The following is a 22,173-nucleotide window of genomic DNA, read 5'->3' as shown; positions in this document are numbered from 1 at the left end:
GCCGCTGCCGCATGCTAGCAGCTACTAGGAGCCACAAGTGAGAGCTGGGTGTCAGGTGAGGGTCAGTGGCTGGAGAGCTGCCCTAGGAAGGCACAACAAGCCCTCCATACCAAAGATATTACTCCTCCCTGCACCCCATACACCCCATAGTAAAGGTAACAACATAGTAAAGGTAACAACATAACAAAACATAAACATGGTTAGGTTTACATTGAATCACTACTTAAATGAGTGAAACAATGTATAGTTAGGGTACTAACATTGTTATAATTAGCTATAGATAAGTTAGTTACTAATAAAATGTAGTTAGATACTTAGATTTAGTTTAAGTATAGAAATCTAGTTAGACAGAAGAATTTTGAAGATATGGGCTAGTTAAGTAGAATTAAGTAGATAAGAAAATTAGATACTGATTTGTACTACATCATACATTAAACAATACAAATAACATATGACATCACATAAACAAAATTGTAAAGATATGTAAATGGTGTGTATAATAGGATTGTAATTTAATTGTATTATAGTGTATATGCATATATGTAATATATGTAACATGTGTCTAAATATGAGATGTGTATAAGTGTATATATGTGCATATGTATAGCTTACATATATATTTTTATGTGTGTACTATATGTGTATATATGTATAAATTATGTACATAACTCACTTATATCTATTGTCAAAAGTTTGGTTTGATTTTAAATGTAAAACTTATGCAATGTTGTGTTTAGTGTAATTTTCAAAAATTTTCTCTAAGTTTGATGTTAATGTAGTACAATAGTAGTAGAATGTTCTGTATTGGCTGATGTTTGATGTTTGTATGTATTTATATCTGCATTTTGATTTTGATGCTATTTGCTTATTGTGCTTTTATATATGTTTGATCTGTATTTTGGACTTTGTAATTGTTCATTGTATATTTCCCTTTTTTCCTTTCCTTGATTAAATCCCTAGAATAGGATAGTATTAGATAGGATAAGATAGTCGAGTGTAGGATGTTTGTTATTTTGTGTAGGATGTTTTGATATTTTAGGTTAAGTAATATGTAAGTAAGTTAGTGCACAAACGCCAAAATACTGTTTTTCAACATGATTTCAGTTTTGTGCAAAGGGGGGAATGTAAGAAAGGATTTCTAGCAGGGCATAGCAATGCGGGCTGGCAGCCTGGGATGGTGCAAAATAAAAATTCCACAGACCTTGGCTGGGTAAGGATTCTAAGGCAGTTGGAAATCTCTCCCTGAAGCTAGTCAGACTTGAAAGGTGGGCCTAGTTAAGGAGCTGCCAAGGACTTTTGGATTATCAAAAGGTTGAGTGAATGTTTCCCTTCACTGTGGTGGACATTGTGAATGGTGAGAAACTTTCTCCCTTTTTAAATCTTGTGAGGTCACTACAACTGGATCCTGTTGGCTGACCCTACCATCTGGAGTTTTGTGAGAATCTGGCCCTGTGGACATTGATAACCCCTTAGTAATTTGTAGTTTAGTTTAGTTAAGTTTATTTTATTTATTACTTGGGTGGGTTATCATTAGAAATAGGACTTTCCTAATCCCCTCCTAATTCCCTTTACTCTTTTAAATTACATATACTCTGTTTATATATATTGTTATCATCTGTTACTCTTTCCCTAAAACCATCCCCAAATCCATTACTTTCACAGTTGACAGAAAAACACAATGGAAAGAAGGTTGAACTTGGGGTCAAGAAAGATCTAACTTTAAATCCTATCTCTGATACTGAGTGGTCCTATCCTTGAGTCTCTATCTGTAAAATAATGACATCTGTATTGCCTATGTAGTACTGTAATAACTATCCCTGCAGGGTTGTTTCAAGTATCAAATGAGATATTGTGGACATAATTTACAGAAATGGCTTTGCAAGGCTCAAAGTACTCAAGGAATGCCAGCTGGCACCATTCTGATTACCTCAGCTACCAATCAGCCCATGGCAGAGAATCTCAGAGCCAGGAGTCTAGAGACATATGAAGTCCTGACAGGAGCGCTTGATGCCAGGATTCACAACAATGCTGAGTCTTTTTTCAAAACTACTCATTTTTCAACCCAGACAGGGTTGAGGCTGTCATTGTTGGGGACGATGAAGCTCAGGGAGGGGAATGGCCATGGCAGGTCAGTCTGAGGAGAAGAGCTTGGGATAATTCTTGGGAACACCTCTGTGGGGGCTCTCTCATCCACCCCAGCTGGATTCTGATTGCTTGACACTGTTTTTTGGGGTGAGCTACCTTTCTTCCTCTCCAGGATATTGGGGTGAATTAACTGGGGGTGGGATAGAGAGACTAAAGGCTCAGAGCAAGGAGAGCTGGATTTTAATTTAGATTGTGCCATCTACTAACTCACTGTATGCCCCTGGATGAGCTTCTTCCTCTCTAGATCTCAGTTTCCTCCTCCATAAAATGGGGACATCTTTTCCAACCTTGACTTCTTCATTTGGCTGTTGGAAGTAAAAATTCTTTCTCATCTGCAAAGTGCCTAATATGTGTAGGATGCTTACTATTTTAGATGGGAAGTCCAAAGGCAAGAAAAGGAGAGTTGGCATGAAAACTAGAGAACTTCCTTTTATTGTGGTGGTGGAAGGCTATGGGAGTTCTAGGACATTTCAAACTCTGAGTTCCATGGTTGGGAGCTAGAGGGGACAGGAGGGAACTGTTGAGTCTCCAGACTTTGGACTGGGCCATGTGGCCAAGATCCGGTCTACCCTAAGGAACATTATTCTTTCTCTTCCTCCAGGGCTCAAAATACTTCAAGTTTCATGGTCCAATTGAGGCAACAGAATCTATATTAAAAGGACAACCTGCTTCCCCTGGCTCAGGTCATTGTTCATTCCAACAATAGTGATGTTCACCTGCTAAAGCTGCAGTCTCCTGTACAGCTGACTGAGCATCCAACCCATCACACTCCCTTCATCTTCACAGACCTTCACCTCAGACATGGAATGCTGGGTGACTGGCTGGAGGAACACTGATTCTGGAGGTGAGCACTGAGGGGCTCCGGGTGGGGGATGGGGCTCTTCGATTTCCCAGGGCTGGCACAGGCCTAGGGACAAGGTTAAGATTAGACATTCTTGGATTGTGATGAGGATTGCAGAAAAGATTGTAGATATAACATTTCCCTTTCTTTATTAATGAAATATATTTTGACTATTCTGGGTTCTCTACATGGAGCAAAGATGCCATTGTCCTAGATTCCTTGCCTCCGGCTCCCATATTCCTATGCTATGATGTTCAGACCTATGGGCAGAGGCAGTAGGTTTGGTTTGTTGTTGTTTTGACAGAGATTCATAGTCTTGTGGAAAGAGCACTGGATTTGAAATCAGAAGCTCTAATCCAAACTTGGCTGCTTATTACTTGGGTGACCATAGTCAAATCATTTCTCCTCTTTGCACCTCCGTTTCCCCCTCTGTCAAGTGAAAGGTAATTGCTAAAACATCTCTCAGCTCTAAATGACTATCTTATTCTAAGTGAGAGTATGAATATACTCCTCTGTGGGCTTGGTATCCAGGCATCAGACTCCTCCAGAGAACAATGGTTAGCCTTAGACCACTATTCTTTCATCCTGGTTTATAGGTCCCTCATCCCTCAGGTTAGAGAAACTCGCTGTGCCCACATCCATTTTGCTCTCTTCTCTGAGCCAACTGAAACCATCTCGTCCCTCTACAGTGCCCCTGCCCCCTCCTTACACCTTGAAGAAAGTGAAGGTGCCCTTGATGGATGCCTTAATCTGTGACCAGGAATACCACCAGAATTCCACCACTCCCCCATCTGAAAGGAGAATCTTTGATAACATGATATGTGTTGGTGCAACTGGCAAGGACTCCTGCCAGGTGGGAAGCTCAATGTGCTTCTACTTGTGGTCTCTTCTTGTGAAATTTAGATTACTCCACCCTACTTAGATCTTACTTTATGGAGAAGATGAAATTTTAATCTCCTAATTGAACAATGAAGGTACTTAGTTCTTACTTTATAGTGAAGTTAGAACTTTAAGCTAAGTCTATTTTAAGATCTTAATACAAAAAGGTGTTAAGTAACTATAAAGGTTAAATTAATCACAAAAAGGTTAATTAACAAAAGGTGAACTTAATAAAGAAGTGTTAAGTAAATCAAAAGATATAATCTAATCAAAGAAGATGAGAACTAAAGAATGCGCAGTCCTGGAAAAAAGCCTCTGATGTGATTGGTAGACGTGAAAATTGAGAGAAGGGGACACAAGAGTAAAAGGTCTATATATTTCGTGTCACTTCCTCTCTCCGGTACCTCTTGGTGGCGGAGAGTTGGCTGGTGGCAGCGTGCTGGGCCTTTAGGCATCTTGGCATGGTTACAGCTATTGTCCGGTTTAGTGGTGAGTTTCTAGCTGATTTTTTCCTCCTTTATTTTCCAAACTTTATCCTCTTAGAAGCCTCTAATCTCCTTCAGAGACCTAATAGCAGAGATCTTGAACTCCCCTGGCACAGGCCAGGTGGGAGAAATTCTCTACCTTCTTCCCTCCTTCTCCTTAAATCCTTCCCTCCATATTAATTAAAATTACCATAAATTTTCAGACTGACTTGGGTATTGTATTTGGAATTTTTTCCCTGGTTACCAATTAATTTAGATTTTAAGTAAACCCTAACATTATCTTGGCATTCTCTGACTTCTAGATTGAATTTAGGAGTCTTGTGCAATCTCTGTCTTTTGGGTCATGCTAACAGATTTTGTTCTCTTCCAAGGTGACGCTAAGGGACCCTTGGCTTGTACAGAACTCTTGGCTCCATGCTGGAGCGATAAGTTGGGGAGAGGGCTGTAGTACTTCCCACAGGCCTGGAGTCTACAGTCATGGATCAATCAACACATCCAGTGATCTTCTGACCCAGTTCCTCCTTCTCTTCATCACATCATCACCTCCAGCCATAATTCCAGTCTCCATGTCTACTGGGAAACCAATCAAACTCTATTCCTTGTTCCTCCCCATCACAATGGATTCATGTTGTCTTTTCCTTCAAATACCTCTTTCACTGAGATAAATCTTCTCTGAAACCTTCAGTACCCTGGAAGCTGCAGGGGATGGAGTAAAGAACCTGGACTAGGAGTCAGGATACCTGGCTTCTAGTTTTTTGTTCTGCCACTGATTATGTGATCTTGGGCAAGTTTCTTTCTCAAAAGAGGATGGGACTCTTTTGATTCATAATATTCCATGCTTCTTTTTGCATTATTTCAGAGAATAATGGGTAGGAAAAGGAGAGAGGGAAAGAGGCTGGTTTACATGGAATTGCTTGTATCTTTTTTTTTTAAACCCTTACCTTCTGTCTTGGAGTCAATACTGTGTATTGACTCCAAGGCAGAAGAGTGGTAAGGGCTAGGCAATGGGGGTTGACTTGCCCAAGGTCATTGTGAATGTCAAAACTACTCCACCCTATTAAGACCATTCTTTAGAAGATCAGATTTAGCTATTTCCTTATCAATAACAATAGAGATACTTGGAATAACAGAATCAGGTCTTGGAAACTACATTCTCCACCCTACTCAGTGTAACAAGATTAGGAAGTGCTGCAGCAAATTCAATATTTAATTATTTGAGAATATGACCTTCAACAGACATGTGCAAAAAAAGGAAAGACCTCTGGGTAGTCTTAGGTCAAACTTGAGCCACCATTGGCACATGTGAGATGCAGGAAGTGAGGTAGAGGACAGCCTCTGGAGTTCTCGGGACTTCCTGTGAGGAGGGCGAGAGTTCAGTTGGAGGCTGGTGCTTGAAGTTGGAGGAGCCCTGCAGACTGCTTTCCTTCAGATTGGTCACGTGAGTGATAAGGACTGATCCCTTTCCCTGCCTTGGCTATCCAAAGGCCTTAACGCCCACTTTGGCTCAGCCTGAGCCAGAGTGGTTCTGAGTTAAACTTCTTTCCTTCTCTCCCTTTTTCCTTCTCTCTCTTTCTCTCTCTCTCCCTCTAATACTTTCTTCCTCCTGTTGTAATTAAAACACCATAAAAATTTGGCAGCTGACTTGAGTGTTTCATTTAGGAATTACATAAGTGAATTCCTTGGTGACCTTAAATTAGTATGTATCAGTCATTTAAAGTGATTTCAATATCACATCACACAGCTAGGAAGTGTCTGAGGTCAGATTTGAACCCAGGACCTCCCATCTCTAGGCCTGGCTCTAAATCCACTGAGCCACCTAGCTGTCCCCCTAATTGCTTGTATCTTATTAAACTGTTGATATCTTCTACTCTAGAACAAGTGTGTTTTCTTTGGGTTGTCTCTGTTAAAGAGAATGAGTATTACATGGAAGAAATACAAAGCGATAAGTATCTTTGGAAGGAAGTTACAGAAGGCAAGTTTTAGGCTCATATGAGGAAAAGACAATTCTTTTAAAAGATTTTATTTTTTTAATTACATATAATTTTTTTAATATTTAAAAAAAGTTTTGAGTTTCAAATTCTCTATCTACTTCCCATCCCCTCCTCCCTGAGATAAGCTATTTTATATAAATTACACATATGCAGTTGTGCAAAACATATTTCCATATTAATCATATTATGAAAGAAAACAGACAAAAAATCCACAAAAAAGAAAAACAATATGCTTCTATCTGTATTCAGACTCCATCAGTTTCATCATGAGTCCCTTAGAATTGTCCTGATGAGACTAGCTAAGTCATTCACAGTTGTTCATTTTATAAGATTGCTTTTACCATATACAATGGTCTCCTGGTTCTATTCACTTCACTCAATCAGTTCATGTAAGGCTTTCTAGGTTTTTTTCCCAAATTCTCTTGATGATCAATTCTAATAATAGTATTTTATTATAATACTATATTACAGCTTCTTAAGCTTTTCCCCAATTGATGACCACCTCCTCAATTTCCAACTCTTTGCCACCACAAAAACAGCTGCTATAAATATTTTTGTAAGAATAGGACTTTTTCCTTTTTTTTTTCCTCTTTGGGATACTGACCTAATAGTGGTATTTCTGGGTCAAAAGGTATACACAATTTAAAAACCATTTTGACACAGTTCTAAATTGCTTTCCATGTTGGTTGAATCATTTCACAACTCCAACTAACAATGTATTAGTATTCCAATTTTCCTACATCCCCTTGAGCAATTATCATTCTCCTTTTCTGCAATGTTAGTCAATCTGATAGGTATGAGATGGTACCTCAGTTGTTTTAATTTGCATTTTCTTTAATCAATAGTGATTTAGAGCATTTTTTCCACATAGTTATAGTTTCAATTTCTTCATCTGAAAATAACCCATTTATGTCCTTTGGCCATTTATCAATTGGCTTATTTTCTTAAAAATTTCACTCATTTCACTATGTATTTGAGAAATGAGGCCCAAAAAACACAATTCTTTTTCCCCCCTTCAGTAAAACTTTATTTTTTCCTAATTCCATGTAAAAACAGTTCTTGGTATTCATTTGGAGCATTTTTACATATGATTAGAGTTAGTTTTAATTTTCTCATTTTGAGGTCCAAATTTTCTCCTTTCCTTTCCTTCCCTTCCCCTCCCTGAAGCAGGAAGCAATTTGATATTGGTTACATATGTGCTATCAAACAAAACATATTTCCATATTAATCATGTTATGGAAGATTATTTAAACAAATGAAGAAAATAAAGTGAAAAATGGTATGTTTTGGCCCACATTCAGATTCCATCAGTTATTTTTCTAGAGGTGAACAGCATCTCTCTATCTTTCTGTTTGTCTGTCTCTCTCTCTCAACATTCATTTAAACATTTTTTTTATTCCAAATTTTCTCTCTCCCTCCATTCCTCTCTCTCCTCCCTGAGATGGTATAGATTGTACATGGACAATCATGTAAAACATTTTTCCAAATTAATAATTTCATAAAAGAAATTTTGAATGAAAAAATCTAGCAAAAATGAATCGTTCATTGTACAATATTGATATCATTGAGTATAGTATTCTAGTTCTGCTCACTTCACTCTTCATCAGTTCATGTAAGGCTTTCCAGATTTTTCTGAGAGCAGTTCACTACTTATTTCTCTTTATCCCCTCAATTTCATGTTGTCAACTAGAAAAAACACAGAACTATTAAATAGTCAAAACCACTCTTTAATCAAGGGCTAAAGGGGTTCAGCACTAAAAGGCCACGACAACAGAGCTGCTCCCTGAGACTGCACAGAGTCTGGACGCCCTGGTTATTGACCCATGGGAGTGCCACTGACTCAGGATGGACTCTGAGGAAAAAGGAATTTGGGGAACCTCTATACCATTTGGGGAATCCAGGGGCAGGGAAAGATGATTGACATCACTATAGCTACAAAGGAAATGGGAGTGTTCAAAATACAGGATATAATCAAGGTTGGAAAGGGAATCATAGCTAGAGGCTGGGGTGTAAGAGAAGGGGCTGCTTAAAATGGATACTAAAGGATGCTTCCGGTCAGGTGTGGATCTTCCTGGGAAAGGTTCTAATACAATAGGGGAGATTACCTAAAACAAAGAGTGTCCTTAGCATATGCTTAGTCTCACCCAACCAGGATTGTCATTCCCCTGAGGGTCTCCCACTCAGTCTGAAACTGATAGCTTGGGATTCCCTTCAGAGTAGATTCCATGGGAACAGGGAACAAGTACAAGCTTTGGGGTCTCCAATCTACAAGCTAGTCCTGAAAAATGGGGTTCATCAGATCCCACTAGGCCACAAGTTTGGGATTCCTAGATTCCATGTTGACACACACACACCCTTTTGGTCAAGACCGAACATCACTGACCAAACAAATGGACAAATGGGTAATGCTATATGGGACTGGACTCCATCCCCTAATGGTGGGAAAGCTCAGGGATACAAGTTTGGGGACCTGGCATTTGGGGGGCATTCCCCAATGCCTCCGAGGCATTGACATTTGAGTCAGAAAGGCAGGCAGTCTACCTTTGGCAAAAAATAACAAAAACAACTAACAATCAAAACACTACCCCATTTCCCCAAAGTCTTAAGTGTTTCACATCTGGTGGGTCCTGATGATGCCTTCAGCCTTCTCTCTTGCAGACTTCTGTCCTCCTGCAGGATCCTTTTGTATCAGATAGCTTCCTTGCTGCTGCAAGAGAAAACTAAGAGAAATCCATAAACACATTCTTTAACAGGACTTGATCAACTCCCTATATGCTTACTTACTACAAAGATTATCCACGCTACTAACCTTAAATCTGCAATCCCATCTTCCTATATTCTAGTAATGCCTTTTCCACACAAATTATAAAATTTACATGCTTACTCAGAAAGATTTCCTTACATTACCAAAATGTAAAAACCATACAAACTATAGAAGTATAAAAGCAGAAACAAAATCCACATCACAGGTTATTCAAGACTTTGTAAATCTGGAAGTGGCTGTCAAATAGAAAAAACACAGAACTCAAAATTACTCTTTAATCAAGGGGAAAAGGGATTGGCACTACTAGATTGTGACAACAGAGCTGCTCCCTGAGACTGCACACAGTCTGGATGCCCTGGTCACTGACCCCTGGGAGTGACTCAGGAGGGACTCTGAGGAACAAAAGAAATTGGGGAACCTTTATACCACTCTAGATCACCTAGGGGCTTAGGATTAGAGGGACAGTTGATTTGACTTTACAATGGTAAGAAAGGAAAATGAGGAGTTCCAGACAGGAATAACAGTGAGGGGCTGATGAAAGACCCAACCCAGGGCTGGGCCAACTGGCAATGGACCTTAGCCTAGGGGGAGAAACCATTGGGACAAAAGAGATACTTAATATTGGATGGGATTAGCTGCTCCCACACAAACTACCAGGATGTCCATTGTCTGATGAAGTGGGACCTTCCCTCAGGGGGAAACCTCTCCTGTGACAAGATCAAAACCCTCTATTTCCAGGTTGACATGGCCCTATCTCCTGTTTGTGGCCCCAAAATCAAAATATTGTTTAGCATCTGTTAAGGTCCGGGATTTCACCCACCACCAAGGAAGACCTGTGGACAATGCAATCAGGCAAAGAAAGGGCCGTTTATTGAACTAGTAGGCACTAGTGGGAACTCAGCCAAAAGAGTTCCCAGTTGCTTTTGAAAGGCTGGGCCTTAAGTACTTTCCAGCATGTATGCATCCCCCCCCCAACTTCCAGCCCCTTATCTGCTACATACTATTCTTGGAACCTTGACAATTTTATGTTATTGGGGTCTTCTTGGCCTTTATCTGGTACCCACTGCAGCTGGGGTCTTGGCATATTTATGGTTCTGAACTCCCAAGGCCAGGCAGCTCCCTGTTCAGGCCTTCCTGAACTTCCAAGACTGAGCAATTTCCTGCTCTAGCCTCCCTCACATCAAGTAAACTTCTAACTAGATATTCTATAACCCAAAAATCCAAAACCACATTAGAATGACTGCATGGCAATTTCAGCTTCAAAACTATTTTTTAAAGTAAAATTTAAGTTTCAATATCGAAATGAACTCCAAAAAATCCTCAAGATTAAAAATGTTTCTAAATTTTCCTTAATTTTAAAATCTCATACACACCTCACACACACCCCTTTGGGGAGGTTGAGATGCTTGGGCTTTTGAAATTGTTTTCATTCACCTTTAGCTACTTAACAACCATAACCATGCTTAAATAGCTTAGGATTTTTATTTCTATTAACTAGTATAAAAAAAATGTTGCAACTGAGTCAGCTAATGTAAAGTCTGTAGATAAAAAAATTTTGTTAAAATAATTCTCCTGATTTGACTGAGTTGCAGCCTTAAATTAAATTTTGAGTATATATTTCATTTTCCTGAGTATTTATTCATTGGCAATGAGGGCTCATTTACCATTTAACTTAGGTCTAGTCTATAGATGATTTCATTAGTATTCCTAGGCACAAAGGTTTTCTCTAATCTCATTGTTTCCTGACTCCTGAAGCTCCAAAATATATAAACTTTACTAGTACTGGGGAACAACTCAAGTGTTCTATCTGAACCTTGCATATTAAAAATGCTGCTTAGAATCTACTATTGAAGCGGGACACTTCACAAATGAGTTCAAACACCTAGAATATTGATTATTGGAACCATAATTTATTAATAAAAGAGAGAAATAAAGAAACTACCAGCTGGGACAGAATTCCCTAATGGAATACTGCACAGGTTCGGCATTAGGGAACAGGTTATATAGGTTTCCCATATACAAGTTACACATACAGGTTCTTATCTGACAATAAACAGACCTTAATGCAGGAATTTTAGGTAGGAGACAAGGAGTCCATCCTGGGGTTGAGATCTAAGGAGTGTTTATCTGTACTAAGTCAAATATCAGTTTGCTGACCCTTTGATGTTCCTGAAATTCCTCATTGTCTCCTGCCAGATTGTTATCTACATAAAAAGTTTGACCTCCTGTCTGGAAAGGAAGCCAGGTCTGTCCCCTAAAAATGTGGTCAAGGGGCTATCTCTTTAATTTTCCATCTTTTGATCTATTTGGGGCTATTTCACTATTGATGTGCAAGGCCTCCCCCCTTTTGGCACTGATATTTTGCCAGGTTTTCCTTATGACCTAAACTCTTCCTTTTAAGAAAAGGAACCTCTTGGGGGCAGCTGGGTAGCTCAGTGGATTGAGAACCAGGCCTAGAGATGGGAGGTCCTAGGTTCAAATCTGGACTCAGACACTTCCCAGCTGTGTGACCCTGGGCAAGTCACTTGACCCCCATTGGCTAGCCCTTACCACTCTTCTGCCTTGGAACCAATATACAGTATTGACTCCAAGATGGAAGGTAAGGATTTAAAAAAAAAAAAAAGGAACCTCTTTGAATTTGCTGCTTACTCATTCATAATGGCTAAAAATTTCTATCTGTCTCCACAATTTCCATATTCTATGCCTTGCCTTCCTCATATGATTACAGAAAATTTTCTATTAACAGTAGAAAAATGGGAAGTTACTTAAAATGAGGGAGAAAAGTTCCCATAATTTGGAATATTACTGCCACACATAAATTGGCAATGATCAGCAGTCACCTGTAGAACTTGACAGAAACTTAGCCCTTCTTCCATTCACCCTTGTGACTGTATCAGTAACCCAATTTCCTCCATAGCAGTTCTTTTCCCAATTATCTTCCCATACAATTCACCCTTAGATGGCAATTCTAACCATGCTCCGGATTTAAAATAAATTAATCTTCTATTGCTAATAATTATTTCTAGGCTCTATCATTTCTTCCTAACTTCTTCTGATACCACTTTGAGACAAACTAGCACGCTGGAATCTTTGCTGCAACTTCTCAGATGGACAGATGTTACTTTCAAACCTCTTAACCAGGTAAAATGCTCCTATTTAAACTTTCCCACTTCAACTAAATTTGGGGAATAGCTCTGTCCTTTCTAGGTTCTCTACTGTCAACATGGAAATATAGAAACCCCCAGTTTACTTAGTTTGAGTGTAGAAGCCCCAGGTTTTGACCTTGTCACAGGAGAGGTTTCTCCCTGAGGGAAGGTCCCTCATCACCAGACAATGAACATCCACTTCAGGTGGAGGGCAGATCCCATCCAAAGTCAAGTTGCTCTTTTGTCTCCAGAAGCCTTTTCCCCAATATTTCTTGTCATTTACAACAATTCAATGACCAGTCAGGTCTGTAGTTGACCATCCTAAAATGAAATTTCTTTACTTCAGAACTCACACACATGCATTTCAGGAAAACCTTGCTATTTGAAAACAATTAATAGCTTTAAAAAATGTGAAATTATAGCATTCAAATAACCAAGTTAATACCTAGAATAAAATGCATCTCATTACCAATATTAACTGCACTTGGTACAAAATATTTTCACACATTAACAAGAGCAAAACTTTGGGAAGAAAAATTAGACCTTAAAGTTAAGAATTTCTGGACCTCCTTTTGCCTCCTGCTGGATATTCCCATATCCAGATCGCCAGCTCCAGTCTCACCTCTTGAACTTTTGAGAGGAATTCATTGTTAACACAACTTTCAGACATTATTTGCTAACATTTAAATCATAAGCATTTGAAATTATTAGCGGTCTCCGCCTAAGAAATACATTAGACATACAATACAATACAAGCAAAAGCCCACAGAAAAATGTATAATAAACCCAGAACTTAAGTTCTTAAGCTTCTATGAGGTTTTTCATAAACTTTTATTAACATTTAAACCTCAAGCCATTGTATCTCAATTCATGAAGAAAATATCTTTCTTAATCAACTTAAAGCAGTTAACTCAGACTTTCAATTGAACACTCAGGCCCTCACACTCCAACTCGAGTTTCCCATTCAAAGCTTTCAGCCAACCTTTCACGCATCTGACCTATGCTATCCTCACTCTTACTTCTCTTTCTACCATTTGCAGGTACCTGGTCCATAATGTATGGAACATGAATTCAGCATCAGCAGCGGTTCCATTGGGGGGTTCGCTGGGGCATTCACAGTGACATGGTTGCCCATTTGGTTACTGATTAAAGAGAGGTTTGTTTGCCAAGAGTTTGGCTTACCTAACCAAACTCGCCCAGCTGACTCCCGACTGAACTCAATGGGTTCTTGTGTGTACCTCTCGTCAGTGGTCAAGCTGGCTGGAGGTTTAGGCAGCCATAACTTTGGCAATGGCTGACTCGCCATATGTTAACTGGGAAATGTTAACCTGCATCCAGGTCCACACTTAGAAATCATGTAACTTGCGGCTGCACTTCTAGGTGGTTCTTTGGGCTGCTGACTGCTCCCAACTTACCTTGGGACAACAGACAAGCTGTTACCCATGTCCAATAGCACCCAGGTGGCTATGGATGATGCAGCTCTGTGTACCCCACAGATGCCCAACCAACAATCCCTTAATTAAAGAGTGAGTCACTCCCAAACACGAGATGCGAGTCCTACTTCTGAGAACCACTTACCTGGTCCTTGCTAACCAGACTTCTGACCCAACCCCAAATAGGTTGTGTGAGGTACCTCAAGTCTTTGGGTCCTCGTTAGCGGGAGGGCTCAGGCAGCCGGGACTTCAGATCTCGGTGGAACCTCCATTATGTCAACTAGAAAAAACACAGAACTATTAAATAGTCAAAATCACTCTTTAATCAAGGGTTAAAGGGATTCAGCACTAAAGGCCTCAGCGCTAATAGGCCACGACAAAAGAACTATTCCCCAAGACTCTGTGAATCTTAAAAACTGCTCAGACTGTACCTTAGAAGATTTGGTTAAGCTATTCCCCTATTGTAACAAATGGAGGTACTTGATCAGGAATGTATTGGGAATTTTAAAATTACTCCACCCTGCTCAGACAGTGCCTTAGGGGAAGATAAAGCTGTAAACTCCTGATTGAACAATGAAAAGTCCCTAACTCATATTTATAGTAAGGCTAGAACCTTAAGCTAGGTGGTCTATTTTTAGATCTAATACAAAAAGGGGCTAACTACCTAAAAAGGTTAAATTAATCACTAAAAGGTCAAGCAACTTACAAAAGGCAAGCTTAGCAAAGAGATGTGAAATACTCAGAAGATATAATCTAATCAGAGAAGGTGATAACAAAAGAAGATGTGAACTAACAATGGATAGTCCTGGGGGAAAACGTCTACTGTGATTGGTAGATGTGAAATTTTAGGGGAGGTGCCATAAGAGAAATTTCTCTTTAAAAGGCCAGGAGTTCAGAGGTGGTTCTCTGAACTTAGTTGGAGTATGGAGTTAGTTTGGAGGAGCTGGGTCTCTGAACTGAGTTCAGTTGAGGATTTCAATGAAGGACTGGAGTTTTGCTTTAGGATAATCTTGTGGTGAGTGATAAGACTGACTAGTCTCTCTTAAGGCTCAGGTCTAGCCCATTTGGCCTAGGGCCTTCCTATTATTTTCTCTTTCTCTCTCTCCCTTCCCCTAATTCCTTCATTTGTATTAATTAAAATCTCCATGAAACACAGCTGACTTGGGTATTTTCATATTTGGGAATTTTCCCATGGTGACCACTTATTTTTTATTTAAATCAAGACACTAAAAATTATCTTTACAGTTTGGCCAATACCTTTACAGTTTTGGCAATTCATAGTCTTGAAGCCCACATTTTTTGTGATTATACTGCACAGAGTCTGGACCCTGGTCACTGACCCCTGGGAATGCCACTGACTCAGGATGGACTCTGAAGAACAAAAGAATTTGGGTAACCTATATACCATTTGGGGAATCCAGGGGCAGGGAAAGATGATTGACATCACTATAGCTACAAAGAAAATGGGAGTGTTCAAAATACACAGACAGGATACAATCAAGCTTGGGAAAGGAATCATAGCTAGAGGCTAGAGTGTAAGAGAAGGGGCTGCTTACAATGGATACTAAAGGATGGTTCCTGCCAAGGTGTGGATATTCTTGGGAAAGGTTCTAATACAATAGGGGAGATTACCTAAAACAAAGAGCGTCTTTAGCATATGCTTAGTCTCACCCAACCAGGATTGTCATTCCCTGAGGGTCCCCCCATTCAGTCTGAAACTGATAGTTTGGGATTCCCTTCAGAGTAGATTCCATGGGAACAGGGAACAAGTACAAGCTTTGGGGTCTCCAATCTACAAGCTAGTCCTGAAAATTGGGGTTCATCAGATCTCACTGACATGGGCACTGTACCCCAGAAACCCAGGAGAACTATTGTCAAGGGAACTCCCTTGTTGTTTTTCTGACTCTGAGACTAAAAACATCCAATGACCCCACCTAGGGTCCTGAGATGACTATCTTTCTTTGATTGTCCTCTAGATGGACAGAAAGATGCACCTTCAGATCACAGATCCTATCAGACATCTGTTTGTCCCCTAAAACTAAGGAATCTTTATGTCCCCAGGCAACCCCAGTATGAACACTCCACCTCATGCCTGAGTGACTAACTGTTGTGAAGAATGTATAAAATCCCCAGAACTGATGTCGTCTGGGGGACAGCCTCTCCATCCATGCTGTCCTCTTGGGGGAACAGCCTTTCCTTTCATGCTGTCCTCCCAGGGAACTGCTCCCCATCTTGCTGTTCCACCTTGCTATCCTCCTGGCCACTCTCAACATTACTTTCTAAATTAATAAATCTCTTTTTGTTTTTAAGCTAAGTTTTGGAGTCATTGCATGCTTGCAAAAGGCATCCTTCCCGAACCCCAAAGGGTATCCTTCCATGCCCATAACATCACTAGGTAACAAGTTTGGGATTCCTAGATTCCATGTTGACAATGTTGAAAGACTTTTTACCAATTGTTATTTTGCAATCCAGATTTTTTCCCTCCCTCCCTTCCCTCTTTCCTCTGTGGAAGAGAGAAATTAAGGCATGCAAAAGGACAGAAGCAGTGGCTGAGTGGTGACCTGACTGTGAATCAAATGAAGATTCTGATTTGGAATGTTACTGGGAAAGGCACGTTGGAGCCAAACCAACGGCTGGCTGAATTTTGGTGGACTGGGTTGATGCTGGTTGCCTTTGAATCAGGGTCCTGACTGACTTCCTGGATGCCTTTGAAGCAAGGAAGAAGCTGGGTTTATCTCTGGGACTTGGGTTAATAAAGCTGGAGGTGACCTGGTGACTTTGAAGGCAGAAGGACAATAGGCCAAATATCTCTCTGACTTGCTCTGTTGGTGATAGTGACTGAAATACTAGACCTATCAACCATTCTCTCAATATCCTCCAATCTAAGGCTAAATATAGAATTGGGGAAACCCCAATCCTTTTACCTCCATCCTCCATCTTTTCCTGTCTTCCCCAAATAAACCCTTTCTTGGATAAAGAAGAGAGAAAGTATTTTCATTTGAGACAACACGAACTCACCCTGAGTGATTTAGATAAAGAAGAAAGAAGAAAGGGGGGGGGGGGGAGTGGGAGGCTGGAAGAGGAAGGAAGGGAGGAATAGAGGGAGGAGGGTAGACAAAAGAAGATAACTACCTGATTTATTAGTTATCATTTACCCATCAAATATACCCCCTCAATATTATCTATTACACCTCCCTGATATGGTAAGTAGTTTGTATAGGTTATACCAGTGCTGACATGAAATACATATTTCCATGTTCATGATACCCTGAAAGAAAACATATAAGAAACATAAGACATAGAAGGGAAAAAAAACCCAAAATGTTGTGTTTTGAACAGAGGAAGGCTAAAAGGAGAGAGGGAGAAGAGTAAATTGAAAATAAGATGGAGGGAAACCCATAATTAGTAACATAAGTGTGAATGATCTCAGACAAAGCAAAAATAAAAATTTATCTAATTAAAACAGATAAGGAAGGAAATTACATTGTGATAAAAGGCACCATAGATAATGAAGCAATAGCAATATTAAAATATATATGCACTAAATGGCACAGCATTTAGATTCTTAAAGTAAAAGCTTCATGAGCTACAGGAGGAAATAGATAGTAAAATGTTACTAGTGGGGGACCTCAACCTTCTCCTTACAAATGTATATAAATCCAATAAAAAAGAAAAAAAAGAAATAATTTAAGGAGGTAAATAGAACTTAGAAAAGCTGGATATGATAAACCTCTGAAGAAAATTGAATGGGAATAGAAAGGAACATACCCTTTCACAGAAGTACATAACACTTTTACAAAAATCAGTCACATAATAAGGCATAAAAACCTCTTATTCAAATGTAGAAAAGCAGGAATATTAAATGTATACCTTTCAGACCATAATACAATAGAAATTACACTCAAGGAAGGACAGAAGAAAGCCAATTGGAAACTAAATCAATCTTATACTAAAAATAAAGGGGTCAAAACTAATCATAGAACTAATCAACAATTTTGTTGAAGAAAATGACAATGAGGAGGAATATATCAAAATTTATGGGATGCAGTCAAAATTCATCTCTCTTAATGCTTATGTCAACATGGAAATCTAGAGATCCCCAGTTTATTTAGTTTGAGTGTAGAAACCCCAGGTTTCTACAACCTGGTTGCAGGAGAGGTTTTCCCCTGAGGGAAAGTCCCTTTTCACCAGACAATGGACTTCCTGGTAGTTTGGGTGGGAACAGCTATTCCCACCCAATGTTAAGTATCCCTTTTGTCCCTATGGTTTCTCCCCCTAGGCTAAGGTCCATGACCAAGGTGACCCAGCCCTGGGCTGAGTCTTTCTCTTTTGTGTCCATTGTAGGGCATCAGCCCCTCACTATTATTCCTGTCTGGAACTCCTCATTTTCCTTTCTCACCATTATAAAGTCAATCAACTGTCCCTCTAATCCTAAAGCTCCCAGGCCATCTAGAGTGGTATATAGGTTCCCCAAGTTCTTTCCTGAGTTGGTGGAACTCCCAGGGGCTGGTGACCAGGGTGTCTTGACTCTGTGCAGTCTTGGACAGCCCCTTTTCCCTTGATTAAAGAGTGATTTTTGACTATTTAATAGTTCTGCGTTTTTTTCTAGTTGACACTTACATCAATAAATTAGAGAAAGGGCAGGTCAATGTATTGGATATGCAATTAAAAAAACAAACTAGAAAAAGAACAAGTTGAAAATCCCCAACAAAACACCATATTAGAGATACTGAAAATCAAGGAAGAGATTTATAAAATTGAAAGTAAGAAAACCATTGAACTAATAAATGAGGCAAGGAGTTTATTTATTTTTATGAAAAAATAAATAAAACAGGATTATAAAAGAAAGTAATTATATTGAAATAGTTCTCAAAATAGTTTTTAAAAAAAGTTTGTGGGTTCCAGTTGAGAACTGTTTTGGTTTTTTAAAACCCTTACCTTCTGTCTTAGAATCAATTTGTATATTGGTTCCAAGGCAGAAGATTCCGTGAAGGCTAGATTATGGAGATTAAGTAATTTTCCTACAATCACATAAATAGGAAATGTGTGAGGTCACATTTGAACCTAGGACCTAACATCTCTCAATCCACTGAACCCCTTGCTTCCCCCAAGGACTGTTTTATATAAATAAATTAGAGAGGAGTTGCAAATTGACAGAGTTAGAATCAGATATAAGGAGGAAATTAGGTGGGACATCATTTGGGAAATTATGCAGTTCTTTCAATGATTCCAAACTGCTTACTACTACAAAAACTTATGAAGAAAATAAAGTGAAAAACGGTAGGCTTTGATCTTCAACCAAACTCTAACAGTTCCTTGTTTGGCTGTGGATAGCATTTTTTATCAAGGGTTCCTTCAGGTAATCTTGGGAAATTGTTTTGCTGATAATAGTTTAGTTCACAGTTGATCATTATACAATATTTCTGTTTACTACATATATTGTTCTCCTACTTCTTCTCACTTCACTTTTCATCAGTTTATATGTCTTTCCAGGTTTTTCTGAACTCATCCATTCATCATTTCTTATGGCACAATAGTATTCCATTACAACCATGTACCACAATTTGTTTAGCTGTTCTTCAATTGATGGACACTCCCTCAATTTCCAATCCTTTGCCACAACAAAAAGAGCTGCTAAAAATGTATAAGCAGGTCCTTTCCCCCTATCTCTGATCTCTTTGTGATACAGACCCATTAGTGGTATTGCTGGGTCATTTCCATAATGCTCTCCAGAATGATTGTATCTGTTTACAATTCAACCAACAGTGTAATGGTATCTTAATTTTCTGGCCAGTCTGAGAGGTGTGAGGTGATACCTTGAAGTTGTTTTCAGTTGCATTTCTCTAATCAATAGGAGGATGGAATGTTGAGGGAGAAGACTTGAAGAAGAAGCACCAATTAGGAAGCTACTGCAATAAACCAGAAGAGATGAGAACCTGAGCAAAGAGAAAAGTATTGCACATGTTGAGGAAATGAATATGATAAAAATGCCAAGATTTGGCAACTGATTGGATATGTGGGAGAAAGAGAAAGGAGAAAGGAAGAGAAGAAACATTTATTTTGCTTGGTTTTATAAATTTGATTTTGAGTGAGAAATCAGGAATTAGGATGAGGCTGTTGATCTAGATGACTACTAGGATGTGGTGTCCTTGACAGAAAATAGGAAACTTCATAAGAGGGTTTGGGGGAAATATGAGGCTTCTTTTGGATCTTATGAGTTTTGATACACGACTGTGGGGCAAAAAAATTGGAAATATACAACAGGAAAATGATAGTATGCGACTGTATAAAATGTGTATATATATATATACGTTCGCCCGCGTGTGCCTTGCAACCCAGTGTTGACCAAGTCTCTTGGTCCTCAATTTCCTCTCCCACGACAGGTAATACTCCCTCCCCCCTATTAGACTACAACTAATAGAAACAAGTTCTTTTGACTTCCAATACACAGCCTTCTGCCCCACCCTTCTTTCCAGCTTCAATTCACGTCCATATTCTCGCGATTGTTTCGGGAAGGCCGAGAAACCTCCCGCCGATTCGTCACAAATGTGCCCAGCTACCGACGAGAAAAAAAAGACATTCTGGTTTACCGCCCTCTGTCCCCCTCCTCCCCCTGCCCCATTCAGTATATATATATATATATATATTTTTCTTTGATTTTGTACTTGTATTTTGTTCCATAGGTCCCATTCTGTATGGAGAAATGAAAAAGACTAGATTGCGGTTGGGATTCCAAGGGGCAAAGCAGAGCGGAGTGGCGTCGAATCGAGAATGGATGGTAAGTGGTAAGTGGCCGTAGGTACTGCTGTTGAGCGTGGAGGACTGCCGAAGAACGGATACTGGGTGAATAGCTGGCAGGGAGACTCACTGGTCAGCACCCTATGGGGGAAGTGGGGCGAGGGGCCAGGGATAAAAACATAGCAGTAACCGGAGCTTGAATCGGGGCTATCGTGAATATTCACACTTCCGGGACTGTCGTTACGTAAGTTGTGAAGAGGCGCTGCACGGAGCGCTGATTGGCTGCCGCCAGCAGGCAAGGGTAGGCGCAAGCAAGGCTTCTTGCTTGCAAGCAAGGCGCAAGGCCGGGCTTCTTGCTGTGTATGATTGGCTGGTACTGGCCAAGTCCCTCCCCTCTCCTGTCTTGTCCCACCTCACCAGCCCTAGTATGTCTGTTCACGCCTCAATCTCCTTATTTCTAGATTGGCAGATGTCTGTGTGAAAAAAGTTTTCACATGCTTGGTACTAATGTATGGATTTTAAACAAACTCCTGGGTTGGGAAAGGGAGTCTTAAAAATTAAATTGATCAGGGGACCCGTCTGAGGCCACACAGGTGGTAAATAGCAGGTTTCAGCACAGATCATCCTCTTCCATATCCAGTGCTCTTTCTGCCACACCAGTGATCATAGAATGTCAGGGCTGGCTGAGATCTTAGAGATTGGTCGAGGCCCGGCTGCCTCCTTTTACAGAAAAAGAAACTGAGGGCCAGAGAAGACCCAAGTCACACAGTGGTTCAGTGACATTGTTGGGATTTGTCTTTTAGTTTTGTGTTCTGTCACTAGTCAGGCTGAGGTAATTACTTGCATATGTACAACCCCCTTAGGAGTTTATTAAATCAATCAATAAACATTTATTAAGTGCCTATTTTGTGCCAGACATTGCTAGGTGCTGGAATTTGTTGTAAAGAAGTAACTTTGGAAACTGTAGAATCCTAAAGAGATTATTGCAAACTGAAATTCACACTAGCTTGGGCAGGAAGTTCTAGATAAATGACATTAATCTCAGATATTTATATCATGCTTTCTGGATAGATAGCTTTCCCATTAGACCTCTTAAAATAAGTATAAGGCAAGGGTTAGCAAAGTATGCCACTCAAACTGTCATTTCAACTGAGCAAATCTTTACTGAGTACTTGCTGTGTACCCACTACTGTGTTAGCAGTGGTAGTACATAGATATGTGTAAGATTGTTGTTTTCAAGGAACTGACAGTACTGTTTTAAGCAGAGGGTTGACTGACTACCTTTTAGGGGTAATTTTAGAGGGGAATCCTGAATGGAATGAGAATTTGGACAAGGGGACCTCTGAGGCTCATTGTAGTTTTAGATGCCATGATTTAGTGAAAGAATCTTTTTCAAAAATTGTTTTTTTAGAATTGCAAACTGAAATTTAACATTTGGAGAAGTAGGAAGAACCAAGTGAAGGCTCTCTGATACTTCAGATTGGAAGGAGGCATAAAAAGGAGCAGGATAGGAGAAGAGGCCAAAGTAATTTGATTGGGGAAAATAGCCTTTGAACTTAGTTATGAAATGATTTCTTAATGGCTTTGGTAGAATGGCAGGGAAAAGAAACCAACCTGGAAAATGTTAAGGGTAGAGGCAAATGAGAGAAAAAGTAAACACTTGATGTAAGTGATATATTTACTTAGCTTATATGTGAAAGAGAGGTTTCTATGAAATTGTGATAACGAAAAGATAATTTTATATAATGTTA

At 39.6% G+C, this 22,173-nt stretch overlaps 1 protein-coding gene and 1 long non-coding RNA gene across 4 annotated transcripts in view; one reads left to right on the top strand and one right to left on the bottom strand.

The window, feature by feature from the left end:
• The window catches only part of TELO2 (telomere maintenance 2), a 62,539-nt gene that overhangs the window by 8,129 nt on the left and 32,237 nt on the right, over positions 1 to 22,173 (top strand). The window contains exons 1-3 of one of the 3 annotated variants that reach the window (XM_056805656.1): positions 1,281 to 1,435; positions 2,747 to 2,989; positions 20,368 to 20,469. In XM_056805656.1, coding sequence (XP_056661634.1) covers positions 2,947 to 2,989; positions 20,368 to 20,469 — 145 coding nt within the window. In that variant the 5' untranslated portion in view covers positions 1,281 to 1,435; positions 2,747 to 2,946. Of the gene's footprint in view, positions 1 to 1,280; positions 1,436 to 2,746; positions 2,990 to 20,367; positions 20,470 to 22,173 lie in introns of those variants that run through there. The other 2 variants (XM_056805655.1, XM_056805657.1) reach the window with 2 other exon arrangements.
• Positions 13,874 to 20,484, bottom strand: LOC130455519 (uncharacterized). Its single transcript, XR_008913541.1, has 3 exons — positions 20,350 to 20,484; positions 19,501 to 19,593; positions 13,874 to 13,964 (listed from the first exon to the last, which is right to left on the bottom strand). It is a non-coding gene; the product is annotated as an uncharacterized LOC130455519 (long non-coding RNA).

The sequence above is a fragment of the Monodelphis domestica genome, chromosome 7, assembly GCF_027887165.1.
Source record: "Monodelphis domestica isolate mMonDom1 chromosome 7, mMonDom1.pri, whole genome shotgun sequence".
In the NCBI taxonomy this organism is placed as follows: domain Eukaryota; kingdom Metazoa; phylum Chordata; class Mammalia; order Didelphimorphia; family Didelphidae; genus Monodelphis; species Monodelphis domestica.
Note: the sequence above shows the minus strand (reverse complement) of the source record. Positions and strands in the feature narration are given on the sequence as shown.